The sequence below is a fragment of the Coturnix japonica genome, chromosome 3 (genome assembly GCF_054131305.1).
Source record: "Coturnix japonica strain WE chromosome 3, WE-NBRP24, whole genome shotgun sequence".
Lineage (NCBI taxonomy): Eukaryota > Metazoa > Chordata > Aves > Galliformes > Phasianidae > Coturnix > Coturnix japonica.
In genome coordinates, this window is record NC_140665.1 from 28,638,890 (window position 1) to 28,655,024 (window position 16,135).

General features: G+C 39.5%; 1 protein-coding gene across 13 annotated transcripts in view; it reads right to left on the bottom strand.

Moving 5' to 3' along the window:
- DAAM2 (dishevelled associated activator of morphogenesis 2) overlaps nucleotides 1-16,135 on the bottom strand; it is a 186,393-nt gene that overhangs the window by 12,878 nt on the left and 157,380 nt on the right. For all 13 annotated transcript variants that reach the window (XM_015857503.3, XM_085543159.1, XM_085543155.1 and 10 more), the window contains 7 exons: nucleotides 13,129-13,213; nucleotides 11,522-11,628; nucleotides 10,899-10,987; nucleotides 9,995-10,163; nucleotides 8,150-8,257; nucleotides 6,839-6,899; nucleotides 2,614-2,745 (listed from right to left, as the gene is read on the bottom strand). In XM_015857503.3, the coding sequence (XP_015712989.2) occupies nucleotides 2,614-2,745; nucleotides 6,839-6,899; nucleotides 8,150-8,257; nucleotides 9,995-10,163; nucleotides 10,899-10,987; nucleotides 11,522-11,628; nucleotides 13,129-13,213 (751 nt within the window). The remainder of the gene's footprint in view (nucleotides 1-2,613; nucleotides 2,746-6,838; nucleotides 6,900-8,149; nucleotides 8,258-9,994; nucleotides 10,164-10,898; nucleotides 10,988-11,521; nucleotides 11,629-13,128; nucleotides 13,214-16,135) is intronic.

Here is a 16,135-nt window from a genome sequence, read left to right on the forward strand (position 1 = left end):
GTACCACACCTTGTAATGGAGTGTTTCCAAAACTTCAGTACTGAAATGATTTTTGCCTGTTCCATATATTCCAAAAATAAAAAGCTTCCCAGGTTTGAAAAGATAATTTGTATTGTTTTAAACGCCAGCTGAGGAAACATGGCTCCGATTAACTCATGGCAATCAATTAGCCACGTCTATATTTAGAAAGATATCCAACTCCAGCTGTTAAAACTAGGACTTCATTATTATTAATAAATCTGTGAACCAGACGAATTCTTCCTGGGCCCCTTCAGATGTTTTTAAAAGACCTCCCTTTCCCACTACTTTTTTTTTTTTTTTTTTTTTTTTTTTTTTTTTAAATTATTATTTGCTTTGCTTTAAGAAAAAAAAAAAAAAAGAGGATAATCAAATGTCTTAGTCTCCCTCTTCCTTTAATTAGCTACTTATAGTAGGTTTCCATGGTAAAAAAAAAAACAACAAAAGAAGTAAAAAAAAGAAAGACGTTTGTGATTCAACAAACACACAGAGACCACTGAGAATGGAAGATGTTAGAGGCTTTGCAAAGCACATCTGGTTTGTTGAAAATTTTCTGCTTTTTTTTTTTTTTTTTTCTTATTTAAAGAAACAGAGGAAAAAGAGGAAGAAGGGAGGGGAAAAATAATATGAGGCAAACATGGGAAATAGCTCAGCATTGGTAAGGACAGACAGTTCCCTTTCAGGAGTCCAAAAGCAGCTTATTGCCAGCATAAGAGCCAAAGCCATAGGTTGAGCAGAAGTTGGAAAGGCATGCATTCAAATATAGTGAGGAGAAGGTAGAGGAACATTTCCTAAGCATGTTATAGTCATTAAAGTAAAGCATCTCTTCTTGTTGAGGTCTTTATGTTGCCTGTGGCTAAAGAAGTGCAACAACTTCCAGACATATTGGTCCATCTGCAGGGAGGCTTTCTGGTTATTTTTAAAGCAAAAAAAAAAAAAACCAACCCAGTTGTTCTGCAAGTGTCTGCTCAAGGAAAGCAGTATTGCTATTAGATGTGCAGCACTTGCTGGTTTTTATCCCATAACTAACCTCATATATAAATCACATTGGGCTTTAAGCCTCAGTGTGTCAAAGGAAAGATTCACATCTATCTGTAACATCAAACCAAAAGCCAAGGAGAGAGAGTCATTCACTTCCAAAAATGTGCACCTAACTAATGAAGTTGAAAATGTACCCAACCATAAAATAGAAGCCTCCAAGCCACAGAACCTTGCATTTTTCTCAGTGAAGGTGTGGAATGTAAAATGCTGGTTTTGTGATTATAAAGCAACTACACTGTGTGAACATTACTATGCTGGAAATGGTCTGAATATTCTCAAGCAACAAGACAACAATGAAACAATAAGGCAAATTATTCTCCACAAAATTTTGTCACAACACCAGCAACTGTTACATTGCCCAGCTTTGTTTTTGAAGTGAAGTAATAACTACTGCCCACTGGCATTTGCCAGAATAGCTAGCTCTAGATGAGGCCCTGTAGCTCCTGTTCTTAGCATCTGCAAGTCAATATTACCAAGAACATCTCCACAGAAAGGAAATGCTTTGCAACTCCCAAATGACATTACTGCAGAGTGATCAGATGAATAGAGTCTTAACATCCACATCCTTGTCCTGTATTTTGTCTAACCTTCAAAATCTAAGGCCTAGCAATCCAAAAGCACAGGTTTCATTAATAACGCAACAGGTCCCTTAGCACTGCTTATATATCCCTGCAAGGACTGACACCAGGAGTGGAAACAACTCAATCCAAAAGAAACAACACATTTGCTTCATGAAGCCAAGAGCTTTTAACATGCCAGCCAACAAGGGTAGATTTGCCATTACATACCGTTTACTTTAGAACTTGCTCTTCTCTAAACATTTTCATATGCTTATAATCTTTTCCTATAAATTCTTCCTCATTCAACTGAGAGACAGAGGGTTTAGTGCCAGACTCCAATCATCAGCAAAGAACAAGCACCTTCTTAGCTGTGCAAATCTGGTAATGGAGGTGCAGACAGTAGAAGTACAAAATGATCACAGCAGCACTCGAAGAGTAACACACACACAGTGCAGGCTCTGTGAGAACGATTCAGAAAGGTCTGACAAACTGAATGTTTGGGATGGCTGTCCTTGTAATAAAATACAAGCAATGACAAAGAAGCAAGTGGAAAAGACCAGGTATTCAGGGTTATCAAACTACTCAAAGGTGCACTTTTAAAGGAAAGAAATGAAGTGCAAATAGTCCCAGTTGAATAAGCAGGGTGGGATGAGGGTCACTATCACTGATTACCAAAGTACCTCTTTTGAGAGATTGGTTAAAAGGCAGTCCTTCAACATAACAGTGCTGACATGACCATCACAGTTCCATGCCACACTCAGATAACATTATCTGTTAAGGCAGATTAGCAACAAGCAGTTAAGAGCACTGAATTTTCTCTTAATCTTAAAATGTGGTGTAAATTGCTACAGATCAAATCAGAAAAAGAGAAACTGCAGCCTAAAACACCTTCAGTGTCCACTATCATTTTTACTCCACTCTGAATATCTACAATTTCTGCTTTCACTTTAATGCATGCTTTTGTCTCAATCAACACTTCAAAAGGTATTCATACCTTGTCTCTAGCATCATTGAGGAGGTCTTCTAACTCTGAGAAGCTGAAACTCGCAACAGTGATGAAATCACTCATGACAGGAACAAACCTGTCCCCTGATTCCCGTATGCGTCTCTTCTGATAATCCAGCTCCTGAAAGAGAAGAAGTAAGATATACAGACAGGCAATCATCAAAGACTTCTCACTAAGAAATAAGGGAGTGGGGAAGCCCACGTATTTCACTCAGTATAGAGCATGTTCTGCTTCCAAACCTCATGCACTAATTCAAAATTCGAACTCAGAAACCCACTTCTCACTAAACCCAAGGTTCTGCCCTCGCAACGTGAGACAGAAGCCTAATGTGGGAAGAAGGAAAGCCTCAGTTATGGTTTCCTGTATCCCAGAGTAACCACCACTCCCATGAAAGCCACCAATGTATTGAATTTCTAAAGTAACTTTAGTATCAAGTACTTGAAATATTGCAGATGCTGTTTCTCTTTTGTTAACTTTGTTTCATGTTTTATTTTTCTCTGGGCAGAATGATAAATTCTATGCAGAATGACAAATAAGGAATGTAGGATAACTAGAAATTTTTAATTGCAAGTTTCTCTCCATCTTTTCTTTGCATAGTGGCTCAAAAGACTGTATTCTTGGAGAAGTGCACACACATGCCTTATCTATAGATTGTGCTTCCTAGCTCTGGACCTCCACTTTAGTTCTCTGAAAAGCACTGTCTGAGCAGCAAAAAAAAAAAAAAAAAAAAAAGATGCCAAAATTGATTCTATTACAGAAGAAAAAGCTGGAAAACAACATTTGCCAGAACCCTGCATAACCAGCAAGCATTTGCTTGAATGTCACAAAAGTCATGGATTTATAAAATGGAGCTACAGGAAACTAAACTTTATCTGCTACTAAAAAAAAAAAATAAAAGTAACTCTTTCTGGCTCAAGTTCTTAATATTAAGCCAAGATTACTGATATTATCCCTTTCCATACCCTAGTCACCGCATCTGTAGCGCTGAAAAAACTACAAAGCTTCTCAAAATTATGAAGACTGGCACTCTCCCATGTCTGTGCTTGGTTGTGTGCAGCCAGTGGTCTCATGGGGACAATGAAATGGTAATCTGGTATTTTATTCTCAGCTGAATAATCAGTGGGAATGATAAAGCCTTGCCTTCCCTGTAGGGAAATCAGCATGAAACAACAGGTCAAGTTATGATATGACCCTCTGTTCCCTTTGGAAAAAAATGTTTTTGTGCTGGCTGCAACTTCTGCTACATGTATGTTTGGTGCTCTGTGTTGCTGACCACCAAAAGGCTGGTTCACAGATTCAAATGAGTGGTTTTATAAGAATTTATGCAGAGAAGCACCTTGGGATTTGCTTCACATTGTTGATGAATACAAAGAATTACTCTAGACATTGATAATCTAAAATTAGATGGGTTATCTCTCCTCTTCTGACATGAGTTGGAGAGAGAACGTAACCACTATAAGAAAATACCACAAGGTAGAAAAGCAGCAGGAAAAACAATGAGTAGGTGTCTAGAGAACAACCACATTAAAGAAGTGCTGCCTCTCCTGATTTATATTGCATTCCCTTTTCCACTGCTTTTTCTACTACATCATCAGGGTCTGTCCCAAGAGCGCTACTCCATTACACCACTTTGCACTGCATTGTCTCTACACTACAATCCCTCTGAGCTGGATTTTACAAATAAAGGAAATGACATCTCACATGCTTCCGAGGATTACACATTTTATTCAGCCACGCTTTCTCTTTCTGATTTTTAAGCTAATTTTAGTTCAAAGTTGCTCTATCCATTCCTCACCATTCTCTCCCTCCCTCCACTTCCTGAGTAGGTACATTTAGTAGTTCTTCTGACACACACTGTTGAGATCTATGGCATTTGGAACTGCTATGAGCGAGCAATGTTTTTCAAAGCAAAATTAAGATTAGGTAGTCTAATCCTCAATTTCAAATTCAGTCCTTCCAGACTAATTCTTCCAAATGAAAAATGTCCACAGAAGTAACCAGCATGATTATGTAATCAGCCCAAGAGTGATGTCAGCAAACAAGAAACTCTCCTGTACCATCTAGAAATGGTCTATATTAGTCATAACAGTATGACAGTACATGCTAGTACTGCCCTTGGTTGCCTGAGCTACCGGCTCTCCAGATGTATGAAGTGATTCAACATAACAGGGGGTTCTCAAAGCATTGGTCATAATCTCCTTGTTGTATGAGAGGATTCCACTGACATAACTCAATTCCAAATTTGGAGAGGACCAAAAATTACTTAGCTGTCCTTTTGAGAGCATTTTACACAAGGTAATAGCTATGTGAATATCTTAACAAAGGAATGAACCTTATTTTTACTAAAAAGCTGCAAATCCAGGAAAGCAAAAGGTTAATAATACCTTCAAGAACATCTGACTGTGAAACTATTTTTAGCTTTCTATTCTTAAGGGGCCTTGAAGAAACTTCACAGTCACTGGAGCCAAGGTTGCGGTGAGAACACACTGGACAGGAATCAAGAATCGCACCTTTCCCTCCTCCCCCTTCCACCTGACAGCAATCTTCTATTGTTGCTGTAGTGATGCTTTTTACATGCCAGGAAACCACAAACTGAGCAAGCAGACTGGGAGGTTCTGGCAACCCCAGATGATAAATACCATGGCAAGAAGGGCAAGGGGGGAAGATAGTGATTAAATGGGAAGAAAGGTTGCCCATTGAACCCATCTATAGGAACGAGATGAAAAATTGGCTGCAAAGGCAGAGGACAAATAACCCAATCACAGAAAGTAAAACAGAAGTAGGTACTCACATTTCAACAAGGGGGATTGCCTGCCTCAGCCAAAACTGGGCCTCTCTTCAAGTCATGAACTTTATGTCAGTTTTCACTTTACAGGTACTTTTAATTCCCAGACATGGCTTCTGGTGAATGCAGCAATATCTCTTCCCATTGCTGCCTTCTCCCTTACAATTTTTACAATCCCTTACAATCAAGGTTTGGAAGATCTGTTTTTTCCCAAAAGACTCACTGGCTAATTAGGTAATGGACTGTTGGAGACAACCAGACAGCCTGGCTGGTAGGCCACAGAACTTTTTCACTGCCCCCAGGATCCAAACCAAACTAAGGCCAGGTGGAAGGAAAATTAAGTCATCACTGTCTGTCTTATAGCAGACCAGAAGGACTGGAGAGCCCTGGTTTAGTTTCTTGTAGATAGGTAATCATTTCACAAAAACCACACAATAAGATTCCCTGCAACTAGTCAACAGTTCCACAGAAGAATGTATGGCAAAGGCAGCAAAGAACGCTTGCTAAAAACCAGAACATTTCTCTGGGATGGCATTGTTACACTGTGGCTAGGACATATGGAAGATGCCTTATATATATCTTCACAGAGGGGAGGCAAACACTTGAGACTGCTCAAAGCCACCCATGTATCCATAGCATAAACAAGAAGCAAATGTGGGAGTTCCTAGCTCTTGCCACCAAGTATGGTGCTCTTGCACTGTGTCTCTCCTGCCTCAGGAGCTCTTCCGCAGGAACAAAATCAACATTCTAACTAATAAAGTCTTCCAGGCAGGGAAATCACAGATGACACATGAATTTGTGACTCCAGACCCATGCCTCAGCTTTAACTCCTACAGTTCAATACGAACAACTTCATCAGTACACCACTTGTATCGTTCTCTGCTGAGATGAGATTCTCTGCACCAAGAACAGATTAAACACAAGTAACTTAAGTCCAGTTAGAAGGTTTTCATTAATTTTACTGAGCAGGTACATTGCAGCTTTGCTCGACAGCTCCATTCTCTCATCTTTATCTAGCCTACTTTCATAAGGAGTACACAGGATATATTAGGGTTGTATATTAGAGTGCACTACCTGTTTGCTACTACTCCATGGGACATGTGAAACAGTTGCTCAGCAGTCATCCATCCCCCAGAAAGAACAAGAAATAATTTTATTTTTCCTTCCAGTGCACACCATTTGTCAAACTGTCCTTTTACTCTCCAGGCTGAGATCAAATAAGCTTTTCTTTAGCCTTAAGTCTGCTAAGATCATCAGCAAGAGATCCACACGACAAGCTTTTATTTGTTTTTTTCTTGGTTAATGCATTCTGGAATGGAATGGAACTGAAAAAGAAAGCCCACTTTCTCTTATCATAAAATATATAGTGCCCCTGATTCTGACTGTGATACTTCATGTATGGAACTTTGGAAACCTTCAGATACTTACAGCTTCAACAGCTTTCAATCCAGTCTTTATATTGTTGACTTCCTTCTCCAACTCTACCAGGCTGCACAGGAGACAGACATGAAGGAGATAAAACAAAAAGAGCAGTGTTAAACAGGAGTACAGGAACTGTGAAGCAGAATAAACAGATCATTGGCCCATCAAATCTGGAAGACAACTTCTGGCACCAGCCACTTCAGATGATTAGAAATGAGGAGAAAGGGATCTGTAAATATTCCATGCTGCTTTTTGTATGATATGTAAGAAGATGCAGGTCCTGCTTGCCTGTGGTCACAATAAAGATCAGGATTTTCTTCCCCTCAGAACATCTGCCCTGTAAGCTCAGCCTGACCCTCCAGCAAGGAGCATATGTCACATGGGCAGGCTGGTACGGTATGGGGGTCCCAGATTTAGCACACACATCAGTGTAATCTCAGACCATCTCTATATACTATTCACAAACCAGTCAACTGCTAAGTTCTATTAGCAACGCATTTAGATGAATTTTTTGTCTCCTTATGGTCTAAAATACTGCTTTTTCTTGTCATCTGCACTTCTACCATGTGAAAGTCCTTGCAGGCTTACACTGTTACTGAGCACATAACCCTGCTGTTAACCAAATGTTTCCCCAGACACAAATGGTGTACCGATTTACTGTTTGTCATACACAAGAGCTTTTCTCTAGGGCTTGTCCGAAAAAAAGGCTTTTCATTTCCAGTTAAACAGCAGTTATTTTGCTAGTCAGCAGGTATCTTCTCTACATATTTGATTATTCCAGCCTGAGTAATTCTATGATTAGAAGTAGATTACACCTCCAAAACACGACCTTGAAGTATGAATCTACACTTATTTTCCACTTTTTTTTTCACTTGTCTTTCAGTAGGTAAATTATTTTGGACCAAAATTCCCTGCTGATCTACATTTGAATAACATCAGAGAGATGTCAGCAAAGGCACTGCAGGTATCCCAGCTGGAAGGCTGGTCATGATTTTGTAACATCACCGCCAGAGGAGGTTGTGGTAGGACATTAGGAAAAACTGCTGCTCAGAAAGAGTGGTGAGGTATTGAAACAGGCTGTCCAGAGAGGTGCTGTCCCTGGAGGTGTTCAAGAAATGAGTAGATGTGTCACTGAGGACGTGGCTAGTGGGCCCTATTGGTGGTAGGTGGACTTTTGGACTGGATAATCTTAGTAGTCTTTTCCAACTTCAATAACTCTATGATTCTAAGACAACAAAGAAGAAAGAAATAATCACTAGGCTAACAGAAATCACTGCGAACTACGGCTCTGGGAACAAACAGTAGGACTGGACTTACTTGACTTTTGCTGCTTCTGGAAGATGCTGTAATTCAGTCTGAATATCTAGGATATCTGGATAATTCTTCTCAAAGATCATAATCAAATAGTGCAACAGTGTAATGTTCCTAAAATAATAATAAAAAAAAAGGAAAGAGGTGAGAGGGAAGATACAACAATTGTGACAAATGAGTGAATCTGCGTAGGAAATGTCATTGACTGAGGAAAATAGGCAATAGAACAGCATAGATCAGCAGTCAGCAGCTCTGTTATAGAAAGAAAAGCACCACAGATTAAAATAAATTAGTCCTTTATGAACCATTCCTACTGAAACCCCAAGTGCCATAATAGTTCTAGGAGTAACAGTATGCTTCCAGTCATCTCCACAGATAGTATAATGGAAAAAACACTGCACAATACAATATACTAATTATCCCTATACACTTCAGAGAATAACCAAATGTACTAAAGTGACATTAACTAAAAAAGTTTTTCTCAGAGGTAACGTGGGAAAGAAAATAAGAGTTAACTAAGAAGAATAAGAATTCTTGGAAGTCCAAAGATGCAAAGAAGATCCCTACAGTAAAACAGCTATATTCAAATAGTCAGGGTCCCTGACAAAAACAACAGCTCAAGCAAGAGTGGAAAGAAATGAAATCTAGAAGAGATGTGAGAGCAGGTTTAAGAACTGTAAAATAAATGGTGAATTCTGCATCAGTGAATTTTGTATGTAGAGAGAGCAGCCAGCCATAACAGGTTCTTGACATTGGTGCTGCTTGGTTAACTGACAGGAAGATAGCAGATAGCCACTGTTTCACTAAGACCAGAGCCTGGGAGGTGGAGAGAGAATAAAATCTGCAAAGGGCATTTAATGTATGGAAAATTGAGTCAAGCTACATTAAGGCAAAAAGAAAAAGAAAAAAAAAAGTAAAAAAAATAAAGTTCAACATTTGCTACACATGTATTAGCCTCAGTATATGGAAAGGACATCATGTTAGTCAAAACAGAGTCTTGTTATTTCAAACTCGAATAGGTAGCAAAGAATTTCCTATGGTTTCTTGCCACTATTATTCATTCTGTCATAATCTGAAGTAATTTCACCATAGCTGTGGTCTCAGCAGGTCTCACAATTTGAGGAAGATATAAGTTAGTACAAAGCAGTCTAGGAAATCTTCAAGGAAAATCTTAGCACTGCTGAAGCCTGAAGGTGGTATTCTCTTCACAGCCACAGTTGGATTAATTTCCAGAGTCAGTACGGGGATATGAAGCAGAACATGGGGTAACAAAATAGACCTGCAGCCCACGTCTATAAGCAGCTTTACTAGAAAAAAAACAAAAACCTACACCTATTTTCCTTAGCTGCTCCAGATACAGCCAAGGTCAGTCTCACTGAGCTATGACTTGTAGTTTTGGTGTAGGTAAAATTTATGTGAGTCTTGCATCAGAAACATTTCCATGTTTCACAGGACATGTAAGACTGTGGTCAGAGTTTTTTGTGTTTTCTTTTTTTGAAAAACCCCATTCATAAATCTTCAGTATAAAAGGCAAAGTCCATAGAAATCCTCCTCCTCCCAAACTTATTTCAGTGTAATACTACATTTTGTCATCTTTGTATAGCGTTGCAGAAATGCAATCCAACAACAGATGTGCAGTGTCCAAATGAATGACAGAATCTGAACACTTTGTTATTAACTCAAATGCTTCAGGATACTTTAGATTGAAAAGCACTACTTAAATGCCAAATAAGACATGGTCTAGAGACTAAAAAAGAAGAAAAAGAACAAAATCAAATACAGTCACTTTTGTTACTATATTAAGAGGTGCAGCAGCACAGTTACTAACTCATGTGAGGCTTTTTAGCCTACCTGTCTATGCTGGATTTGGTGTCTGCAATTTTGTTCAGGCTGGAGACTTTGAAGCCATATGCGCTTCCCCTTTGGCCCTTGTTCATGTAATTGCCAAAGGCCAGAACGACCTCCAGGAGTTGCCTCAAACGTTTGCTGCGGATGAGTTCTTTGGATGCCAGAAGAATGGCTTGGAAAGAGAAAAGAAGCAACCAGGTTATTGTTGTTTTTAACACATTTTCGCCCATAAACTGAAAGGCCTAACGTGCACATCTGACTGCATGTACACAAACAGACAACATAGTCTGTTCATGTATGGTCCTTCCCCCACCCACCTTCCCAGAGGCAGGACAACTGGAAGGAAGATACACCTCCTCATTCTGCAGGACACTCCTCTTAACCCAGGAGTAGGGCTGTTCTCCTGGGTCTCCCACACCAAAAACAGGAACAGGTGTAAGGCTAGAGCTCATCTGAAAATGCAGAGTTGAAGATACTCCCCTCCTCAATTTGATAACCAGGAATGCTGCACAGAAGCCATGGCACTCTTCTTGTAAGTGACACATTTCCACAACACCAACATTCTGAGGCAGCTAGTCTAACTGCTCCAAGGAAATGGAAAGTGCAAGGACTGAGTGAGAAGGGAAGGAAGACCTGCACAGAAGGGCCATGGAAGCTTTCGTCAGCTCAGAAACACCTGGTAGCATACTGACATGTGTCAGGTCATATTTACAGCATAACAACAACACTCCTTTATTAGGTCAATGGGTGTAAGAGCATCATACAGAATTTGCTTCCCAGTGCACTGCATATCTTGGATTCGCTGGCTTTACAACCACAGCATGGATGTAATACTTCCTTTGAAGAAAAGCCTATTTTTACCTTCCTTGCCCACTTACCCAGCTCCTAGCAGAGCCTTTAATCATACCTTCTACTTTTGGCTTTGCTTCTGCCAGCCTCTCTGGAAACTTCTTCTTGAAGAATAATGCTTGGAGTCGTTGCTGATAGTGATCAATCCTACACAAAGGGCAGAGTGAAATCAGCACTGAACTTGAACCATATCCCTGGGCCAGTACACTGCTTACATAATCTAATGGCTGAATGTTGAGACCCAAAATATTTATGAATGGGACTACAGACATAGTTCAAACACCTAACTCTACTTAATCAACAGTGCTAGAAAAATGGAGAGTGTGAATGCATAATTTACAGGTGAAAAGGAGCTGGAAGAACTCCCACTACTCTCAAAATACGAGAGTCATGAAATCCCTTTTTCTGTGAATAAGGCTAAGCAGAGGAGACAGATTTCTGCTTGTCATCAGGGGATTGTCCTTAAGTGACAGCATGGAGTGTGCTTATTATCAATGAAAAGTTTGCGTAATGAAGAAAAACATTTGTAACACTGGAAGGCTTCTGGAAAATGCAAAGTATAATGTTGACCCATAATCTCCTACACATTCCCCCTCAGTGCCAGATGATCCACTTTTAACAACAATTACAGGTGCTTCCAAGAAGCCCTCAGAGCTTTTTCCTATAATGTATTGAACAGACCTGCTCATTTCAAAGAGGAAACGATCTGCCCGAGCCATGCGCTCAATTTCATGTTTATGCTCCTCCAGCAAGTCAGTATCACTCTTTTCAGGGACGAACTTCAGCAGCTGGAATGACAGACACAAACCAAACACCAAGACAAGAGTTTTATCTGTTACCACTGGGAAGCATTATTTTGATTCAGCCACGTGACTGTAACTTCAAGCGCAGCTGCGGCTACAAAACTGACCTTTTCAAAAATATCTGCTTGCTGTTGTGCCTTTGTCCTTCACTGACCCTATTAGATTCATTTTCATCTCCAAAGGGGAATTTCCCATTTCTAAATCCTAAAGGCCAAGTATGACTGCAGCTTACCCAAGGGGAAGTACAGAAAGAACTCCGATTCCCACAGCACTACACAGAGTGTAAACTGGTGCATACAATAACAGGATGCACCCCATCCAGTGTGAACTACTCCTTGTGCGTATCTTGGAATGCGCACAAAGCCCCATCTATCTCTCTCTTGGGTCCGCCCTACTCTGCGGAAACAATAAACAATAACCAAGCCACTAGATGTGTATCTGACACTGGCTGCTATTCATACGCTGACCTTAAAAGCTCATACTTTGACAGATTTTTGACATAACTAGCGGTAGCTGTGCTTTAGTCTGGTTATAAATACTGCCATGCATGCAGCCTCAGTACACACCCACAAGGACAAAACTGCCTGTGAGAAGCGATTTTCACCATTTCTTTAATATTTCATCCCACCCCACAAAAGTGTGGTACTCAAAGGTGTGGAGCATCAGCAGTTTGCAGTGACTTGTAAAGCAGCTGCAAGCATTCAGTTAGGATGACAAGCAGGCAACACATTTCCAAAATGGAATAGCTTTTAGTACATGATTAAGTATGGTGACTGCACGCAAAGAAGTAATTACATTTGTCACAGAGGTGAGAATTATAACATTTTGTGCCTCCTAAGGAATTTTATCATTTGCAACTATGGTCAAAATATCATCTTTCATCCACTCTAAATGGGAAAAGTGGAGGAATGGTGTTCTAACTGTTCTGTTTTGCTTTCCCTACAAGCTCCATGGTGTACAAACTCAGGACAGAAGCCTCTCAATTTCTTTCTAACCATTCTAGTTAGAATGCAAGTTCCCTTCTTAGAGGTTAGAGTCCTGGCTGTAACCATCACAATCTGATTCATGACCCTTCCCAATGGAAAAGCTGGGCAAGGGAACACACTAAGAAAAAAGAAAAGATGAATAGTATATAAACATACTGTAAAAGTCATGGAAAATTCACAGGTAAGAAGAGAGTACACGAAAGCAAACCCCATACCAATTTTAACGATACATATATTGCATCAGGAAAAGTATACTGTTATTGAAAACTCAAAAGCCCAAGGGATCAAATTCAACCTGACACAAGTAGACACAAATAGAGAGGGATAAAGGAGATATGCCTGATGACACTGGGAAAAAATAGTATTTCTCGTGCTCCAGCATGCAATTCACATCCACAGACAGACTGGCACAACCACCACATACATCCATTTAATCTGGCTGAGAAAAAGGCAGTGAGAAATTTACTTATAAGGTATAGCTGACAGCAATCTTACTCACCTGTTCAAGCATATCTTTTGCTAGGTCTTCTTGCTCATCCATCTTCAAGATTGCTTGTCTGATTTCTTCATTTGACAGCTTCAACCTTTCAACAGTACCAACATTCCACCATTACTGAAAAGTTACTCTGACAGTTCAGAAAACAGGAAATCTGAAAAGCTGCCCTTACAAATAATACAAAAGAGCTGTGGGAAGGACCTATGTGAAACTATGTTTAACAGGCTGAGATTTTCTATTTAATGTGTTGGGTTTTTTTTTAATTTTTCTTTTTTCTTTCTTTCTTTTTTTTTTTTTTTTTAAATCCACTTCAGTAAATCAAATACACACTACCTACATACATGTCAATTAACAAAACTCAAGTCCTCATAGATCAAAAGTGCTTCCAGTTTCCTCCTTCATCAAAATATCTCACCCTTTCATAGCACAAAACCCCTGCAAATCTGCATGGCTTGTAAGCGATTGTGAGCTCACGCTTTACCTCTACTTTTAAATATTGAAGGTAATGAGTAATGATTTTGATCTTTCCATGACAAATCTGAGAAAATGGTTTCTGTTTGTGCTTGCTAAGTTCATTCTGTTAGCAGTCTCAGCTGAAAAAAAGGAATTGATATCACAGAAAAGTCCATGTTTCATATCCAATATGCAACAAGCCCTAAGAACATAAGCTTATTTCATTAATACCTGAGGTGTTAAAATTATATTTTCCTTCTCACCTACTCCTGTATACCTGTATGCAATAGGCAAGAATCATCAGTTACAACTAAACAAGGAATCAATAAAACAAAACTTCAGGCTCTCCAACTGAAATCCAGGGCAGAACAGTCAAAATTAAGGATCACTGAGAGGCTGTTTGATATACTGCCAGAAATTAATGGGTGGTTCTCAGTGCAGGTGACAATAAACATATCTGCAAGCAACAAATTCTATACTGCCGTTCCACACTCACAACGCCCTCACTGACCTCCCTAGCAGAACAGGGGAGAACCATCCAGAAGAATCTGGGGACTGAAACAGGAAAAACTGAAAATAAATATTTGAGGAGAGAAACCCGCAGTCTCCATGGATCTTCTACAATCAATATAATTAACAGCAGAAAAAGAAATTGTGAATACAAACAAGAGATAGGTTGTTTCTGTCTTCCATGCTAACCAATTCCACATTCAAATTTCACACTCCTATTGCCAGTTGGATAGAATCACATTTCTACGTAAAAGCAAAAGAAAGAGCTTTATTTTTACAGACAGGAAATACTACTAAATCTGAGAAACTTAAAACATTTTAATATTGTCCAATACAACCAGCAGCTGGAAACTAGAATGTGAATCAGCAGAAATTCAAAAGCTTTTCAATATTACACCACTTAACTAATTACTCTCACTCTACTCCTAACTGTCCACTGCTTTTGACAAGGAAGGCAAACAGCTAAATAAGAATTACCACAAAACATTCATAATAGACTGTACTTGAGAAATAAAAGGATTAGAAGGTTTAGAGTGAAAGGCTGAAAACTTTTTGCTTTAGGTCATCAGTTTTCACTCAAGATCAAAACAACAAACCTCAGTACACAGGCTTCTGCATAAAACCCTACATTCTCAATCAGAAAGCTGAAGTTTCTTTTGGCTTTACTAATCATGAATTGTGAAGTCTATGGTTGCATGACCCTGAGCTGATCAAACATCGTGACTGCTTGAGTCTTGAGAAGCTTATTTTTGGGTGTGGGCCTGGCTCTTAGAAGACACACGTACACATGCCCAGACAATTTGGTGCCTACACTTTTAGAAGTGTCACAAAGCACACCCTTACATTTTCCAGAATCTGGCCTCCACACAAAGGGCTTGTATCTTGTGACATAGGTGCAGAGTGTGTCAGAGAAGAGACAAGAGGCCAATCCATGAACACCATGGTTTTTGCTGGCGATGGCGTTGCTACTTTCACTCAAGATTTATAAGAAGAAAAAAAAAAAAAAGTAAAAAAAAAAGTTCATTTTTTCCATGAAAATAATTCAAACAATTAGTACACTGACCACCTCTTTACACAGAGATCCCGTGTGCGTGTGTTTGAGAACTCAGTAAATATGACCAAACAGGGAGGTCTGAGGCACATTAACAACACAGAAAGTGTGGCTCACATTACTGCAGATCTCACTATTCTGTCCAGGAGCCTGAGGACTTTGGATTCCAAGCTCCACTGTTTGCTGCCATTTATCATTACTAAATACACTTGGAAACATCATCTGTTCAAAAATAATGGAGAGCCCCAAGGACAGACAGTTATACAAACACTTTGATTTCTTGAATGATTCTGTGCCCAGCCATCCGCAGAAAAACATCTGGCTTGGATGGTTTAGCCCACAGTGGAGAGAACCAGAAAGCTTACCAGCCCCCCGCTGAGAAGCAGTTTAACTTAGTCACTTACAGGCCTATAATGGGGTCATGATGCCTGCAGGTGTGCATCCTCAATTATTACCAATCCAATTACAAGTACAGAAGGTTTTATGGCAAAACAAGCTTACTCTTCCAAAGCAGTCTTCTTTGAGGTGGGACATATTTCAAGAGTACTAAGCATCAACACCACTAAACAGGGATCTTCCCAGTAAAAACTGGCTGAATAACTGGCCAAAAATTCTTAATCAAGTGATTTTTCTTGTATCTTCAAAATTAATGCTCAGTCATGCAGTAGATCTTAAAGATGGACAGTGGTAATATGAAACAGATGTGCTGCTTTTAAACAGAAACAGGTGAAGTGATTAAAGAGGAACCTAAAGCAGATGCATAAACTCTTTCCATTTAGAACTAAACAGAGGCATCCTTCAGAGCCCAAAACTCACGAGGTACAGACAGCAAATTAATGTGGAATTGCAGCCCAAAAAATTACACTGCAGAAATTGCATTTCAGTAAATCAAGTGCCTACTAAAAAGTTTGCAGTGACTTTCTTACAAGCTTCAAAGATCCAGACACTCTTCCTCCAGCTGCTGGAGACAACTCTATTCAGAACAGCATAGAACTT